General features: G+C 42.1%; 1 protein-coding gene across 3 annotated transcripts; it reads left to right on the top strand.

Moving 5' to 3' along the window:
• Window positions 1–7,614: 7,614 nt before the first annotated feature.
• On the top strand, window positions 7,615–11,741 carry LOC111661985 (uncharacterized). Of its 3 annotated transcripts, none has more exons than XM_023415708.2 (7): window positions 7,615–7,751; window positions 8,001–8,251; window positions 8,708–8,899; window positions 9,006–9,172; window positions 9,368–9,517; window positions 10,783–10,955; window positions 11,042–11,741. In XM_023415708.2, the coding sequence occupies exons 2-7, from the start codon at window positions 8,066–8,068 to the stop codon at window positions 11,491–11,493; spliced, it is 1,320 nt and encodes a 439-aa protein (XP_023271476.1). In that variant the 5' UTR covers window positions 7,615–7,751; window positions 8,001–8,065; the 3' UTR covers window positions 11,494–11,741. The 3 variants fall into 3 exon arrangements, with proteins under 3 accessions (XP_023271476.1, XP_023271475.1, XP_087032587.1); XM_023415707.2 differs by having other exon boundaries at window positions 9,003–9,172; XM_087176461.1 differs by having other exon boundaries at window positions 7,616–7,735; window positions 9,003–9,172.
• Window positions 11,742–14,221: the final 2,480 nt, after the last annotated feature.

Below are 14,221 nucleotides of genomic sequence, written 5' to 3'. Positions count from 1 at the left end.
GTAATAATAACATGCTAATGTGTCACAGCAGCACAACAAGCCGTATTCATTTTGTGGTTCATTTCGTTTTAATACATTTTAATACTGGTGAGAGCTCTTCTCAGCACGCATGCATACTCTCTTAATATCCAAATGCCTCAGTGAAAACATTAGCTATTCAGACAGAGAAAAACTTTCAACAAAACATCAACAAACTGCGAATGTGCAAGTGAACACTCATACACGTATTAAATACACCGGTTCAGACAGATAGCTACACTTACACACACACACACAGACACACACACACACACACACACACACACACACACACACACACACTTCTGCTGCAGTGTACTACCTGGAGGCAGTTCTGAACAAGTGTTCCTCCAAAGCTGGGAGGAAATCTCCAATAAACCCTTCAGCAGAAAGAAATGCTTCCACACAATTCTCACGTTTTTTTCTCTATCAGTTGGAGTCAGATCATCCTTCCATCTGTGTCTCAACACTTTACTCACTAAACCCCTTTCTTATCTGTGTCTTTCCTCCATGCTCGGTCACACTGTCTCTATCACTGTTAATCTCCCTTTTTTCTCTATCTGACATTTTAATGACCCCAAACATATTTAATCCCCTTACTTCAGCTGATGAAGAGTGTTCTGCTTGTTGCCTTTTGCCATAAACCCCTCAGACGTGGCTGGTGTGATCTGCCACAGTGTTGTGCATGCTCATAACAATGTGAAGAATTATGGCAAGGAAATACATTTATATAACAGCGAACACAAGTATTACTTTAGATTGATGTAATATTGCCTCAGTGGGTGAGGATTTGATTTCCACTGAATCAATAAATGTCATTTCTCTACATTTTGTATTTCCTTGTATGAATATCCACACAAACATACATCAAATTTATATAAAGATATGGGAGATATGGCATGTTAAATTTCAAAATGAGTAACTGACATTTGATAACTGATTATTAGTGACACTTATAATTTACTTATTTTTTGGTAATTCAAGCTTCCACCAATCCACCATAAATCAGAATTTGTCAAAAGGACAAAAAGATTCACGCTGGATACATTTATTACTGAGAATCCCAGTACAACATAAAGGTGAACGAGATCATTTAATATTAATCTGAGCCTGATCCAACAGACATGCGGCATCAGGAATGCAAAATGTACTCTAAATGAGTTCAGCACTTTGTCATTGTATTCCATGTAGTTTGCCACAGGGATGAAAACTGATTCTCTGTGTGTGACATCCCACATAGTTTGCCATGTCTCTTGCCAAAGTCACAGCGGGAATTTTCAGTAGTAGTATAATCACATAATCCGACACAATAACCAACTGAAAAGTCTCCCTGGTCTGAGGATGAGAGAAATCGTCCTCTTAGAGAGCTTCGTCTGGGTACCTGTCGCTGATCTGGATTTGTGAAGCCAACTGAAACACCTTCAGCCACACAAAGAATCTACTAGGCATTTCTTTTTCAGTGACATTTTGCTGAGTAACTGCCAGTCTAAAGTGGCTTTAGAGATTAAAGCAGGTTTACTGAGCGATGAAGCATTCAGAAATGCAGAAATTCAAAGGTCGTGGCCAAGAAATGCGTTGGAGTATCTAAAGATGCAATGAAGAGAATGTAGCAGAGACAATGAGATGTGAGAGAACTATGTCATGGGACATTAGAGAAGGAACCAACTACTCCACCTGGGGAATTACACACCAGGAAGTATGTACAACTATAAAATAGTTACTGCCAAATACCAACAACTTCAAATCCACAGGTAAACAAGGCAAACAGACTCGTTCACTCAAGGGGCAGTGACATCAAAATAAAAGTATACTTATTGACTGAATCATGTAAAAGAAACTGTGTCAGTAAGTATATAATAAAAGTATTCTTTGTTTACAAAATCTACTTTAAAATATGATTAAGATATTTTACAGTTAGAAGTTATATATGATATACTTCCAGTATTCAAAAGAAACAAACCGAAACTAAACTTAATGGGCTGCGGTCAGTAAATTGGACAGTAAACAGGTGGTGACAAGAAGCCAAAAAAAACTAAACTAGGAAAAATCAGCAGCATTTGGGGACCACCCTGGTTTTAACCAGGAAGCCAAGAAGCTCAGTCGTATGAACGAGGAGACCTACAACCACGGTACAATGCTCTGCCTGAACAATCACAAGCTCTGCTCCAGCTGTTCACCTCTGAACCTGCAAACAGACAGCCGTACCTCAATCTCATGGTTGAGAGGGTGGGAAATGTCTAATATGCTCCACATTTCTTTCACTTTCTCTTTTCTCCCTCACCGTCCCTACTTTATCCCTCTCATTTTCAGTAAAGTGGTCTTCCATCTCACCCTATTCCAACAGTACATCCATCCATTTTTACTGAGCATGACTCTCTGCCTGCCTTCCTTCCACATCTCCAACCTTTTACTGGTCGTTCATTATTTTCACTTCCTATCAGTCAGAGAGCCTCAGAGTCTCTATTGCTTAGCTCTGTCAGTTTCACTTCTGAGTCATTTTTACTTATTTCACCCTTCCTTTCCTTCCTTTGTATGCAGGAAAGTTTCACCCTGGGATTTTCAACCTGTCATTCTTTTACTGTTTTCTGACATCCTTCTGTCTTTTCTCTGTCTTTCTGTCTCTTTATATATCTCTGGACTCTCTGGCTCTATGGACATTTTAAAGGACGTTAGCTATATTTATCCCCCCCCTCATTCCCTTCTTCCTTCCCTGTGTCACCCTCCAAGGACTTCTAAGAAATTGTGGACAATGCCTTGATGCCGAGATGAGGAGGAAAGGATAGAGGATGGGAAATAAATTAGGATGATGGATCCCTGTAGATCTGTGAGACAGTAAACAAAAATATCTAATCTGTAAGATCTGTAATCACTTTAACCAGTTGACTGAACTTAAATTGACATGCTAATGACATATAAGTGGTTGCTGATGAATCATGGTTAGTGCAGTGCATGGCTGTAGACCTAAACAAGCTAAGTCTGTCTGAACTCTATGACATGTCAAGCACACTTTAACCTGACCTTTCCACCGTTATTCTTTCACTACTGGTAAAACCTAAATGCTAACATTACGCTGCCAGTCTGTAGCCAGCCTTCTGGTACCAAAAACATTTTGTACAGCGGTGAAAAGTAAATACTCTACTTATAACAACTTATAAGTATCACTACTTATTCAAGTAGCTAATCAAGTATAAATCTGAGGTACGTCTTTTCTTCAGTGTTTCTATTTTGTGTTGTGTTGTGTTGTAATATAGCTTCAGTAATGATGTTCCATCTTGACAGGAAATGGTGCCAGATCACATGACAGAAATGATTTCACTTCTGAGAGAGTCTATGGTTTAAACAAGCCATGCTAGCAGCTCTGTGTGGCACAGTAGTGCTTTTAAGCGCTACGTGTCTTCTGGTCTGATGTGTTTGCATATTTATAACACAATGCTAACATGCTGAGGTTTCACTTTAAAAAAAAATTAAAAGATAAAGTCAGGAAATCACCAAAGTCATTAGGACCAATCGTCTGAGAACCATGAATGTGCCGATCCATCTTTAGAATTTCAGATATTGAAGATTATGAGCTGCTAGTGAAATGAGGTGAAGAGTCAAAGGGTCACCAAAGTCAATCAGTTTCATTGCAGTCCATCCAATTATTGTTGAGATATTTCATCTGGACCAAACTGAACCATCCCCTGCACATGGCACATGGCACATGGAGGCCATTGAGAATTGTTGTCAGTCTTGTCAGTCTTTTAGCTACATTACATTTATGTGACATTCATTTGGTCCATATTATTGTTATCTAGAAAAGAAAAAAACAACCAAAAAAAGGGTTGAGTTTTTTTTCTTTCTGATATCAAATAGGTTTCATAATCTTTGTAGCTTCTGTGTCAAAAATACAGGACACATTGTGGCTCATTACACCCAGAGGCCCTGTTACTTCAAAATGCTCCACATATGATCTTTATTGGGCTGCTTGGCTGGTTTTATGGGGCTTTTACTTAAAAAGACACAATTCAGGTTTCAAGTTTAGCCTTCTTTTCATCAGCTCATAATATTGGACGTATCCATGTAGAAAGGAGACATTAATATTCCTTTCTACCGCTGCCATTTGCAATAATTAGCTCCACTGCTGCTAAGTGAACACAACAGCTTCTCAAAATGGATGCCGTCTGGCACACCAGCCATGGAATGATATATTACTGTACATTAAACTTGTTTTTATTCTCCTCCACACCCCATAAAGGATCGGATGGAGGAGGATAAATACAGAGAACGAAAGAAGACGGGAAAGGCAAGATGGAGGAAAAGAGATGGCACGGGGAGAAATGATGATGAAGGGAAAGAGACACAGAAGTGAGAAAATAAAAAAAAGAAATGGAGGCCGCACAGAGGAGGGCACAGAAAACTGTGTAGCCTTGTTTCAGAAATTCATCACATTGAACTAAGTAGTGCAGCCTTGGCCACAAAATGTTTATGTAAAGCTCTGCTGCTGATGAGTTTTGAGGTGGACATCAATGTAAACAGTGTGTAAAAATTTTAAAGTCAAGATTTATAAACCACAAACTCGGCCTGACCATAACTCCATTTGTTGAATGAATGAAATAACAAACCTGGAGAGAGTGAAGTGGTGTTAAAGACATTAGGGAGTCAGAGCAGCTCTACAGTATGATGATATGATGTCATTTGTTGAGGGAGCATGCATCCCAGTCCCCCAGTATTTCCTATTACTCCTGTTTTATTCAATTGTCCCCCACATTTTGTTTAAAGTTTGGTCACACAATTAAAAAATAGATCACAATTAGAAAATAGATCACAAGTAGAAAATAGATCAGTACACAATAATGTGCGGTCGGCTACAATTTCACTCTGGCCCCTGAGACAAATTAAAGTTGTCTGTCAGTGGACTTAACTTTCTCCACACACACACACACACACACACACACACACACACACATACACACACACACACACACAGTAAAGTCCACTCGCTGAATCTATTTTACAACTGAAAATTGAACTTTAAAGTTTCTAGAGTTTCAAGTGGCATTATCTCGTAAATTACAGATTCTGTGTGTGATGATTAATATTCAGTCAGGTTTTAAGAGGGCAACCATTTAAAAGGCTATTTGTGTGTATTTGTGTGTGTGTGTCTGTGTGTGTGTTTGTGTTGAATCCACCTGTCATTCTCCTCTAGCTCATCATCACCTTTACTTAATCTTTTATTCCTTTACTTTCGCTTTTCTTTCCTCCTCATGTCTCCACACCTCCTTTCCCATCTCTCTCTTCTCTTGCCCTCCTCTATATTTTCTTTCCTTTAATCTTCACTTCACTGTCAGATGGAAATGAGACCTTTACAAAGAGGCACTGAAAAAAATCTGAGCGAAAGAGAAAGAAAAGAGAGGTGGCACTGAATTTTTCACCACTTCACCACGCATGTCCGGGTGCACCCATGTCCATTTCTGACTGCCGATGCGTGCGTACGTCTGTGATGTGAGCACATTTAAATATTTACTGCTCTCCGAGGACTGTGAAGTGTGTCAACAGGGCTGAGCATCCAGGGAGAGCGGCGCGAGAGTGAGACCATGAGAGAGAGAGGAAGAGAAAAATACACAGACTCTCCCAGCAGCAGAGCTAAACCAGTAAACACTGCATCAAACTGACAGAAGCTATCAAAATCAACAATAACGAGAGAAATGGGGAAGAGCGGGAGGCTGGACAGCAGACTGGTGGGAGAGAAAGATGTAGAGAAAGAGAGAGAGAGAGAGGAGGAGGTCCATGTGTGGTGTTTTGTGTCGACTGTGTATAACTCAAAGGTTCACTGTCTTCAATTTTTTAAACAGCAACATATGATTGTCCAATGTGTGACCTTGTGAGCACAGTAAGTTACCTGTGTATCACACCAGCAGTGTTTTGTTTAAAGAAATCCTCTCTCAGTTAAATCCCATGTGCACCACAGATTCTCATAGTATGTTTTGTTTTTTTTAATTATCCTATTCCATCTTACTGTAAAAAAATTTACATTCTATATCTACTATCTCCATATCATTAATTTCAATAATCATTCGATTCTATAGGTCGTTTTCACAGCTGACATCACCTAAATGGAATTCAGCCATCATTAATTTCATTGTTCACACCTGCTCTTTCCCTGCTACACATGATAAAAAGGTCTTTTTTTACTATTTGCAGGTAGCGCAACAGCAGCTTGCCATCACCTTATGAAGTTAACATGGCGAGTGTTAGCAAACAGTGCAAACCTATTTACGCATCCAGCAGATACAGAGCAACAGAATTCATCGTGAGTCACGTTTCTGGCCACCTTCTAGATGTAAGGCCAATATTCACTCTCCTAGCTGTGGTTTGGTCTCCACCCGCTCCTGAGGGAAATAACTCGCTCTTAAACACCTAAATGCTCCGCTTTGTTAACTAGCAAGTTGATCATTTTGGCTGTCTGCTGTTTGGTGCTGGGCAGGTAGCATTCAGAAGAGCGGGTGCCTGCTGTGCCTGACATGAGGCGAATAGTAGCAGTGAGACTGACTGAACCAAAACAAAAAAGTGGCGGGCAATAAAACCAAAAGAATGAGCTGAAAGATGCTAAAATGCTCCACACACCTCATGGGAAATTCAAAGGGATCCCCTTATCAGTCATTTGATGTTCTGACTTAAACTTTTAAGCCTTTCCACCGTTAGCTATGCAGCAACACTTAACAATATAAATGAACAAAATAGTACTTGGAATGGCTTCTACTCCTTTAGCAGTCAGCGCACAAAACACCATCACACAACTGAACACACTGACTGGAAAGGAGAAAAATTTACATTTTTCAAATAGAGAAGAAATAGGTTGCAACATGGAGGAGAAAGGTGTCGCAACCTTAATATGAATGCTTATTAAACAAGACGTCCACATTAACCTGAGCGACAGTAAACTCCACTGTGTAGGGAATTTCATTTCGCTTCAGCTGTTACACACACACACACACACACACACACACAAAACTCTGAGGCCTGACGGTGCACAAGCCCTTGTCCCAGTTAACAAAGAACATCTCTCACACTACATAAAATCCCAAATCCCCTTGCCCCATATTTTATCAAGTAAAAAAAAGACAACATCGCACCACCACCAAGGCCACTGTTCCATTTAGCTAAATAAAAAAAGCTGAAAGCCCTTGGCCTATTTCTTTCCATGTTTGACAGAGACATAAAGAGTTTGAAGCTATTACTTTCATTCCCAATGACCTCTAGTTTCTTTCAGGGAGCCCCCCCAGCACAACGAGGATTAGTTTAATTTCACGATCACACATTCACTTGAAGATAACATAAAAAAAAAGAAGAGTGCAAAATAACTATTCTCAGAGGTTTTCATTCTCCGTGCGCCAACAGCAGACAAGCAGAAAATGAAAAACCCTCTCATATGGAGATTAGTAGGACAAAACCTTCTCAGGCTGGGGTCTTTGGCCTTGAGGACATGACAGACCCTTCCTGGCATTTACAGTAGTTGCATTTCCTAGTCACCGTGGCTAGGGGGAGGTGTAGGTTTACTGCTGAGCTACACTCTGCTGCTGTGTTGTCTTGGATAATCTCTTTGCTGCAGCAGGCGGGGGCCAGAGGAGGAAGAAGGGCGGAAGAGAAAACAGAGAGGGGGCCAGCCGGCTGGATAAAACTCAGCTCGCTGCAGTAGGAGAGAGATCAGAGGTGACTCAAATACGGCTGGACTGTGAAGGTCTGCTATTTTTGAGGTATTTGAAAAATGTTATGTCCTGTTGCTATGATGATGTGTTTTGCATATGTGCTTTGAGTTGTGTGGACTCTGAGACATTCACTACTTGTGTTAAAACCCTGAAGGCCATAGCATGTTAAGTGATGTTTATAATTATGTAAAAACTCCACTGTTCTGTATGTGATTCACTGTTTGCACCAGTTACTCACAGCTGAACGTTTGTTTACGTATTTCAGTCTAGTATTTTCTGTTTTCTCTTCTTTCTCAGATGCTGATATGAATTAGGAATATTTACCGGATCATCACAACAGAAACACATATACTTACATCATCATGGGCCAGATGTTCTCATCAGAGGAAGAGCTTTCTCAGGTGAAGGATGCAGTTGGTTCTGTCCTCTACAATGCCATGCTGGAAGGCGGTGCTGTACCCGACCTCGGAGTAGTCCACCCTCTCCTCTTAGCCAATCGCGATGAGAGTCTGGACTCCCGGGCGCACCTCCAGGAACAACTGCAACAGGTTAATAAGATTTAAAATAAACTATGACTGTACGTGTGGGTGATGATGTTGCTTATGAGACATTTAGGAGAGTGAGCACGAGCGACCTGAAATAGAGACTGAGGGTGAACTGCTCATTGATTTCACTTTTAGGTCCGGTGAGTCATGAAGTGCAGATGAAGATGAACCGAAGGGGAAAGAAAGATGTTGTTGCCTTGAGACGGTTAATAAAAACAGCAACTGTGTAAAATGAGGCAGCTCTCAGTATTAGCAGTGAGGCCCTGCTGCGGATTGTAAAGAGCTCACAAATCAATACATCAGCCAACAAGGAGTAATACGATGATGACAAAATGATGCTGTTCACACTTTCTCTTAAAGAGGAGGGAGAGCAATCTACTCACCGAGCATTTTTATTTTATTGAGACAGATGCTGGAGTTCTGTGCCATGAAGGTTTCTGTTCATGTCTCCTCATCCAGCTGCAGGGCAACATTGGGAACAGAGCGCCCACCTACCTGAAGGATCTGATCAACCGCCTGACAACCTTCTCAGACGAGCCACGCCTGGCTGGCTTGGTGGGATTAGTGGTTACTATGGTGATGGATATGGTGTACACATCAAAGCGGTCGTCGGGAGTGACGGGGAAATCAGCTGGGTCGTCATCAAGCCAGGTAAATAATGAAGGGTGTAATCCTTTACATATTTACGGATTACGAATCCCAGAATTTGAAAATCAACAACAAAAACGTAACCTATCCTACGATTTCCATCCAGCAGAGAGTCTGGGAGCTCCAGGAGGTGATGGAGGAGTACCTGAAGCGCTGTAGGATCAACCTGAACGACAAGAGCAAGCTGATCCAGGACTCCGTCAGACTTGAGGCGCAGTTCAGCCTCACGCTCACTCAGCTGAAGACCTGCATCCTGGGGGGAGACTGTGACTCCAGGTGAGCGAATACAGCAGAGCTGAGAGCAGTGAATTAGAGGATGGCATCATACAGTGGAGGACAGGAGAGCAGATTAATATACTGTAGAGCACATTACACAAAGTAGCTGCACGGAGGAGAGGTGAGGATTATTACGACGGATTTAGTGGCACGGTGTGCAGAGCAGTTAAAGAGGAGTTTGTTCTGTTCCTCCAGGTCTCTGAGGCACTGGGCCAGTGCGGCAGCGTTTCACACCCAGATGTTGATTCACCTGGCTGCTCTTGAGGGTTTGGTCGAGCCCCTGGCAGCAAGGGCAGCGCTGGAGCTATACAAGGAAGATCTCACACAGATCATACCTGCCTACAGGTAATACAGCAGTGCATGCAGCAAAACATAACTAAACCAGAGATTAATTCACTGTCTTTCCTTCTCCTAAGCCGAGCTGTTTTACTAGTGCAAGATAGAGGCGACAAACACTAGTTCCAACCCAAAAGTCTTCTCAGCATTAGAAAACTCACCAGACAAAGACGGCAGGACGTGCCCCCATTTTGTCACAACCTAGCTCAACAGTATGTGACACAGTGGGAGACCACACATAGTCTGTGCATACTGATAAATGTTTTAATGAAGTAAATTACAAAAATGGAAATGGGGTGCGTGTGTGGGTATGTATGCAGTGTCCGTGTGAGAGAGTGGTGAGGAACAATGGACGATGTCCGTCAGCAGGCCAGGGGAAGAGCTCTGCTTTACAGCCGCCTGAGCCCGACCTTCTCAGGTGTGTCGCATCCCTGACAAGTTCACAGCTCCAGCCATCAGTTTCCTGAAACAAACAGGCAGAGCCGGCCAAAACAGAAGGACAAGATAGTGCTACCCCTGAATCTGTCACACTGTCCATATGGATCACAAATTGGAAATAATATCTCTTGCTTACTGTGTGAGCGAGACATGAAAGTTTTGATTGCAAATACTGATTTTCAGATTTTTCTTTTTTCCCTTTTTGACCAAATGCCTGCTTATCACTGATCCATGTGGGGCCTACTACCTACTTCCATTGCCATTCACAGTTGTGAACGGACAACCTTTGCAGGCATGTGAAAGGAAGCGTGCAACACACAGTGCAAGTAGAAACACTGAAGAGTTTCTTGAGTTTGTGTTGTCAGACAGCAAACACAGACACTTCAGCGGAGGCAGGATCCTACAGTAATAAAGCAAACTGACAGCGGAAACCACAGCCACACTGGACCGAGCTGTCTGCTACGAGACAAGCTTTCCAGCCTGCTCCGAGTATGACAACAAAAACACACACAAAAAAAGAAGCTCATCAGACTGTCAGAAAAGTCTAGCCCCAAACTTTCAGCATGTGAGTAAAATGGGAAAAGCACGAAAGGCAAAACAGTTTCATCAATGAGTTTTTAGACCGAGTGACAAACAGACAGCCCCTTAACCAGTAACCTAGCAACATCTCATCACTAGAATATCACAATGATCAATCCAGGTTACTGTCTATTTAAATATGCATTTATAAAGTAAATAAGTCAGGTTTAAAAAAAAGTGATAAAATGATTATTCGGCTGAAATTTTCTGTTCCTTTTTCATACATAACAATTCCTCCTACTGTCTCTTCATTACAGGAGATATAAATCTAATACAGTGTGTGTTGTGAAATGTCGTGGGGGTCTTCCGGCATCATGTGACCCCTCCGACGAGATGCCAGAGGAGGGATCCATGACGGGACTCACTGTGACGGACAGAGAGACAGGAAAGAGTGTGAAGGTCCCTCTGTCGGCCTTGGAGACGGAGTCAGGTAGACTTTGTTTAAGTAACCAAGAAAAACTGCTTATGCCAGTCTTAGCCAAGCTGTATTTAACTGAGCTACGTTTAACTTCACAGGGAGAGGAAAGAGAGTCTCTGGGCCTGATAACATCTCTGTGTCCTCCTCCATTAACCTGGACCTGATCACCTCAGATCAATACGCCCAGGCTTATTTGGAGCATCTGTTCTCTGAGAAGGGACCTGTGGCTGAGCTGGAGAACTACTTTAATAAGGCTAGAGACAAGCTGCGAACGCTGCGAACTCTACCAGGATGTACAAACAAGACAGGGGTGAGAGATGGGACAGAACAAAGTGATGGAGTGCATCTTAAAGACCCGGCAGAGGGAGTAAATGCAGAGCAAAGAGAGGACGGGGGCAAAGGTGAGAAACAGGACAAGATGGAGAGGAGAGGAAGACAAGAAGAGACAGAGGAATGCAGTCAGAGAGATGAAAGTTTGAAAATGAGTATTGTGGAGACACAGCCGGAGGACAGTCTCAATCCCAGTGTTTCCAGAGCATCAAGTACATAAAAACAGTGATCAGACAGCAGCCGTATCGTGTCCGTTCTCCACCGGAGAGGAACAACTCAACATGAAGGATGAAACATGAAGGATTTCAACAGTCTTGTTTGTAATTTATTGCTGGATTGAAGGTGAATGGCAGGTTTACTGATTTGTCTACTGCAAAACTGACATCAGCTTTGGCCAAAGATGAACTCAAGGTTATTTCTAATGTAAAGTAAATCTTTATAAGACGTAATAAAAGTGTGTGTCACTCATTTTCCTCTGGACACTTTTTTTTGTGTGTGTATTTGCTCAGCGCCATAATATGAAATAACATTTTAAAAAATCACACTTCACTTTTAACAAGAGTCTTTCACTTATAACAGATGTACTAACAGAGCCAGAAGAGCCAAGAGGCTGATTGTGCTGCTCCCCTTAACAAGTAAACATCAAATCTCAGGAGCAAAGAAGCTACAGACAACAATCAGGCGATGATCTGTGCAAACCCAAGATTAAAATGCTATTATAGTTTTAAATTCACCATTTAGTAAAACTATGAAATGTTTACTAAATTAGTGGGATTTTTAAATTCCAGGTTGTGGGACCTTTGATGAGACATGTTACATTTGGCACTGATCATCTAAGCTGCAAGTTAAATCAAATGTTTGGCTAAATAATCCATATTCCACAGAACACACAAGCTAGTGATGCTGATAAGTCAGGCAAAAAAACAGACATTACATGGTGCAAGTGCACTGTCGGTATGTGGCGCAAATATCCACTGTAAGCACGTTAGCAACACCTCTACCTTGCCTTGGATACGGAGGCAGAAAGTGATGAGCCAGTAAAGAGAAAAATGTCCAACTCTGCTCTCGTCGCAGCCTCTGGCAGAGATGAATATGTGCAAATCAAATTCATTTTCCCCCAGAGAGATTGCCTTTGAAACAGACATCATATTTGATGATGTGAATGATGAGCCCTATAGTCACAGTGTAACCATGGCAAAACACATTTATGTAGTTCCTAATTGCGACAGATATTTCTGTCACACTGTGTTTCAGTCCTGCTCAAGTGTCAGTGGAGCTTGTTAATGTAAACCTCGGCTTGTAGTAAAGTAGAAATGTTGATGTTAATATTATGCTTCAGTTGATTAATGTAGTTGGCAGAAAAATGCACTCACATCACATGGCTGTGACTCTCCTGCGAGTCCAAACTCCTGTGGAAAGGTCACAACGCACGACAACCTGTCCACCACCTGCACTCGACCGTTCTCCCATGTGTGCGCGACAGGAAACTCAAGCTCAAAACAGCCACTTTTTGATTGACGTTCACAAGTGAGATGGCACCTTTTCGTTGAGTGTTTTTGTCACTCGGGGAGGTTGAAAAGATGCTTTCTCTCTCTGTATTACGGTGTGCGGTGCAGCAGGTGGGCGAGCGGCACAGGAAGGAGCCTTTTTCGAGGCGTTAGCTGGCAGCGCTGTGTGAATGTCAAGCCAGGAGGGAGAGTGAGTGTGTGTATGTGATTTGTGTGTGTGTGGGTGTGTTGGCATCAGTGTGTGAGAGAGAGTTGGGGATTGTGTGCGTGCGTGTGTGTGTGTGCGTGCGTGTGTGTGTGTCAGTATGTCTGGATTAGAGAAAAATAGAAAGATGTGGAGATGTGAAGAAAACAGACGTGCAAATATTGTGTGTGTCAAAGTGGGAGAGTGATTGTGAGTGTGTGTGTGTGTGTGTGTGTGTGTGTGTGTGCGTGTGTGTGTGCGTGTGTGTGCATAAACAGGAGGGTGTGTGAGTTACTTAGAGAGTCAGGATAATAGCGATGGCAGTACAGAAAGAAAGAGGAAGAGTGGTACAAGTGGTTGATGGTTTTCTGTGTGTGTGTGTGTGTGTTTGTGTGTGTGTGTGTCAGGTCTCACTAAATGTCGATGAGTCACACTTCACAGCTCCAATTACTGGTCTCTGCTCAGCTAATGCTGTCTGATTGGTGTTATTACTCTCTCGTTCTTTTATTCTCTTCCTCCCTCGCTCTGTTTTCCGTTTCTTTCACTGGCTATCAGATTAGTATGACTTTATTATTTAGTGTAATGTAGATTTGACCAGCGTTGTACACACACACTAATGTAAAGCCGTACATTTAATTCATATACACTATACAGCAGCGCATTTGCTAAAAACTTAATCTTTCTTTCTCTGTTCATGTTATTTTTTTGTTTATATGTATTTTTCTTTTTCTTGTACTGTTTTTAAATTGTTTTATTTTTGATATTCTCTCTCTACTTTCTGTCCCTGATCTTTACAAACAGCAAGTGGTCCATTATTATCAGAAACTCACATTGATTGAGTTGCAAGGTAATATGTTCTTTTCATAGTTGAAACATTAAGAAAGAACATTTCAACACAGTTCGACTGAAAAAGGTTGAATAGCATCGATCCAAAAGAAAGACTGAATAAACAAAGCAAAACATGGTCGGACACATCATTAAAGAGAAACATTTATTGTATGTGTTCTGGGTCTACCCCGAGGCCTCCTATCAATTGGACGTGCCTGGAAGTCGTCCAGTGGAAGGCACCAAGGAGGATCCTAACCAGATGCTCGAACCACCTCAACCGGCTCCTTTTGACACGAGGGAGCAGCAGCTCGACTCCGAGCTCGCTCTGGATGTCAGTGCTCCTTACCCTATTTCTAAGGCTGAGCCCAGCCAACCCGCGGAGGAAACTCATTTCAGATAGGAGGCCTCGGGCTTGACCCAGACCACGC

This window comes from Seriola lalandi, unplaced genomic scaffold (assembly GCF_002814215.2).
Source record: "Seriola lalandi dorsalis isolate HSWRI2012SDOR001 ecotype SW California unplaced genomic scaffold, Sedor1 jcf7180002054556, whole genome shotgun sequence".
NCBI lineage: Eukaryota > Metazoa > Chordata > Actinopteri > Carangiformes > Carangidae > Seriola > Seriola lalandi.
The sequence above is the reverse complement of the archived record's forward strand: the minus strand, read 5'-3'. Positions and strand labels throughout refer to the sequence as shown.

Excerpts from the sequence above, each read along its gene's own strand:
- LOC111661985 (XM_023415707.2), top strand. The coding sequence starts at position 8,066 with ATGGGCCAGATGTTCTCATCAGAGGAAGAGCTTTCTCAGGTGAAGGAT. Across the intron at positions 8,900-9,002 it reads CTGGGTCGTCATCAAGCCAG|CAGAGAGTCTGGGAGCTCCA; the intron begins GTAAATAATGAA and ends ATTTCCATCCAG. Across the intron at positions 9,518-10,782 it reads CAGATCATACCTGCCTACAG|GAGATATAAATCTAATACAG; the intron begins GTAATACAGCAG and ends TCTTCATTACAG.